The 3,631-nt window shown below is 36.3% G+C and overlaps 1 protein-coding gene across 1 annotated transcript; it reads right to left on the bottom strand.

Moving 5' to 3' along the window:
• Positions 1 to 1,255: 1,255 nt before the first annotated feature.
• On the bottom strand, positions 1,256 to 2,033 carry LOC140177090 (zinc finger BED domain-containing protein RICESLEEPER 2-like). The gene is made up of 3 exons (XM_072209565.1): positions 1,701 to 2,033; positions 1,405 to 1,656; positions 1,256 to 1,300 (listed from the first exon to the last, which is right to left on the bottom strand). Exons 1-3 carry the CDS (start codon positions 2,031 to 2,033, stop codon positions 1,256 to 1,258), a joined length of 630 nt encoding a protein of 209 aa, XP_072065666.1.
• Between the last annotated feature and the right edge of the window lie 1,598 nt (positions 2,034 to 3,631).

The following is a 3,631-nucleotide window of genomic DNA, read 5'->3' as shown; positions in this document are numbered from 1 at the left end:
AAGGAATGAGCTAGAAAGCTTGATGATGCTCTGTGGGCATATAGAATAGCTTTCAAAACTCCCATTGGACCCTCACTATATCAGCTGGTATATGGAAAATCCTGTCATTTGCCAGTGGAACTAGAATACAAGGCCTATTGGGCAACTAAATTTCTCAACCTTGATGCTAAAGTAGCTGGAGAAAAATGGCTACTCGAACTAAATGAGTTGGATGAATTCCGACTAGCTGCATTTGAAAATGCAAAGATCTATAAAGAAAAAGCAAAAAGATGGCATAACCAGAAGATATATTCCAGAGTCTTTGAACCAGGACAAAAGGTCATGCTCTTCAACTCAAGACTCAAATTATTCCCTGGGAAACTCAAATCCCGCTGGAAGGGACCATATGTGATTACTAGTGTATCACCTTTCGGGCACATAGAACTTCAAGGTAAAGATCCAGACAATAGGTTCACTGTCAACGGATGGAGGGTCAAATATTACCTTGAAGGAGAAATAGAGCCAGGAGGCTCAACACTGCTACTAAGTTAAGTACAGTGAAGTCCAGCTAAAGACATTAAAGAAGCACTTGTTGGGAGGCAATCCAATAATTAATAGCATAGTATTTTCTATTATTCATATTTTAATTAGTTTTTCTTTATAATTAGTTCTTAATTAATTTGTTTTTAATGATAGTGATCATAAACAGTGTTTAAACAGAGAGAGGATGATACAAAACAAAAAATAGAACACCCTGGAGGAAGCATCTCTCTGGCGTTAAATGCCAGAAAAGGGTGGGAATCAAGCATTTAAACGCCCATGGAGGCAGACAGCCTGGCGTTGAACGCCAGCCAGGGAGCCTGGCTGGGTGTAGGGATGGCAACGGGTCCCCATGGGGGCAGGGACATGCCCCCCGTCCCCTGCCCCCCGCCCCCAATATCTGTCCCCGTCCCCGCCCCGTCCCCATGACGGGTAACGGGGACCCCGTATCCGCTGGGGACCTGGGTCTCCGCGGATATCCGCGAATTTTTGTAAAAATTAGTAAAAATTGAGAAAAATGAAAAAAATTAGAGAAAATCAAAGATAATCTTCAATTATCATTGCAAACATAATATCCATAATCTTTAAAAACTTAAATAGCAATAATAACAAACATAAACATCCAAACATATCCATAAACAATCAAATATTACATAAACAACTAACCATATTCATAAACAACAAAATAAAGTTCATGACATCATAAAAACATAATTCCACCATCTCAATCTTCTTTTCATCCCATAATGGTAGTGATGGTAGATTCCAACTTACTTGAATCCTATATTGACAAGAAAACAATTTAAAGTTAAAATCATATAATAACTCAATAAGTCAATAATATAAAAACATAGTGTGTTATATGTAATTTAATAGTTTACTTACATCAACATCTCCTTCAATGTTTTGAATTGTGTAGAACTCAAATCCTATGCTAGTTGTAGTGCCAAGTTCATTCCAAAGCCAATCTTGATTACACATTAAAGCCTCTAATGTGTCCGGACGTAACCTACAACGATGTGGCATAACAAATCGACCACCCGCACTAAATGAAGATTCAGAGGCAACAGTAGATATAGGAATTGCCAAAAAATCTCTAGCAATAGCTTGCAAAATAGGAAACTTCGCTCCATTTGACTTCCACAATTTAAGATATCAAAATCATGTTCAGTTTGTGGTACCGGTCTCTCTTCAAGATAATAATCCAACTCGCTCTTTGTATCAATAAATGCAGATTCCTCACTTACATGTGCAGCAAAATTAGCTTGCCAATCCTCATGACTGAACTTCCTCCCCTTTGAACTTGAAGGAATTGATGGTGGTGGCGGCATATCTAATTGAGCAGCTTGGTCTCTCTCTCTTCCCTTTGTTGCATATTCTAAAACTAAATCTTGCACTACCCTTTTCACTTGACCAAATACAAGACATGCCTCCGTCTCACCATATATTTTACGAAAAAAGAAATTCAATAGATACATCTTGTACCTAGGATCCAAAAGAGTCCCAATAGCCATAACTGTATTAATCACACCCTAATACTTTTCAAACTTAGTTATCATACTAGTAGCCATCATTTCAATTATCTCATTTTCATAATTTTTCCACTCCATCAAAGCCAACTTAATCACACAAACCTTAGGAAAATAAAGATTTGATGTAGGATAAGTTGTTCCAGAAAATAATTCAGTCACATAAAAAAATACCCTCAATCTTTGAAAAATTTCATCCGCCATATCCCAATCCTTCTCACTAGGCAAAGATTTATATTGACTCTCACGCAATGACAACCTTTCAAATACATCTCTATACATAATTGCAACTTCAAGCATAAAAAATGTTGAATTCCACCTAGTTTTACAATCAAGACAGAGATTTTTTGTGTAGGGTATTTTAAGTTGCGCACATGTTTTCTTAAATTTTTCTTCTCTTTTAGGTGTTGCAGTCCAATAATGAACACTATCCCTCACCCTTTCAATAGCATGTGAAATAAGTTGTAACCCATCCTTGACAATCAAATTTAATATATGCGCACAACATCGCATGTGAAATAATTTACCACCCAAGATAAAGTTTCTATGTGACATTTTAGTCAAAATATTCTCAATCATAACGTCATTAGTACTGCAATTATCAACAGTCAAAGTGGATACCTTCTTATCAAGATTCCAATCCATCAAACAATCCACAAGAACCTCTGAAAGTACCTCAGCCGTGTGGGGAGCCGACACATATATAAACCTGTAATGATAATTTAGTACAATTATAACCAGCTTTGTAATTATATAAACGTTCAGAAGAACCTATAATGATAATATTATTATGCTCAAGGACATTCATTGTCTTTGATCTTTCATCGTTGTAGAGCTTCAAGATGTCACTCTTTAAAGTGTTGCGAGTAATCACCTTGAAGAGAGGTTGAAAAGCATTGCAAAATTGTCGAAACCCAATGTGATCCACAATAGATAGTGGATACTCGTGAAGACAAACCATAACTAATAACTCTTTCCTTGCATTTTCTTGGTTGAAGTTATATGCACCAACCACAACTGTTTTCCCACTAGCTGTTGGAGTTGTCTTCAACATACATTGTCTTATATCTCTAGTGGTGCGAAGCTTGCAGCTTTTGAAGTGATCACGTAAGTGCGAAGTGCCTTGTTTTGGGTCACCAAGTAGCTTCGATTTGCAATAATTACATTCAACCTTTAATTTTCCCTTGATTTCTATAATCTTGAAGTGATTCCACATTTCGGAGGTTAACGTCCTCTTTCGAACACCACTTGTAGAGTTTGTCGTTCCTTCATTAGTAGTTGCGGTATCTGTTGGGGGTTCTTGAGGTTGAGATTGAGGAGCCTCTTGCGTAGTTTGAATATTAGTGCCTATAGGTTCTTACGATGGAGCACTCTTCTCAAGAGTATTACTCAATGCATCCGAAGAAGACATTCTATAAATCATGAATCAAAATCACATTAATCTAAAATATAAATTATGAATCAAAATCTCATTAACCTAACTCAAAAATATAAATTATAAATAAAAAATTAAAATTAAGCTCTCCAAACTATTCAAATAACACTACTCAGATGTGAATATGATATTAGTTAAAACTGTTTGT

This window comes from Arachis hypogaea, chromosome 2 (genome assembly GCF_003086295.3).
Source record: "Arachis hypogaea cultivar Tifrunner chromosome 2, arahy.Tifrunner.gnm2.J5K5, whole genome shotgun sequence".
NCBI lineage: Eukaryota > Viridiplantae > Streptophyta > Magnoliopsida > Fabales > Fabaceae > Arachis > Arachis hypogaea.
Note: the sequence above shows the minus strand (reverse complement) of the source record. Positions and strands in the feature narration are given on the sequence as shown.

Bases quoted from the DNA above. Each gene is read 5' to 3' on its own strand.
- LOC140177090 (XM_072209565.1), bottom strand. From the start codon at position 2,033: ATGGCTATTGGGACTCTTTTGGATCCTAGGTACAAGATGTATCTATTG. The intron at 1,657-1,700 runs GTACCACAAACT...AAATTGTGGAAG, and splicing joins ATTATCTTGAAGAGAGACCG to TCAAATGGAGCGAAGTTTCC. The intron at 1,301-1,404 runs GTAAGTAAACTA...TTGTCAATATAG, and splicing joins ACATTGAAGGAGATGTTGAT to GATTCAAGTAAGTTGGAATC.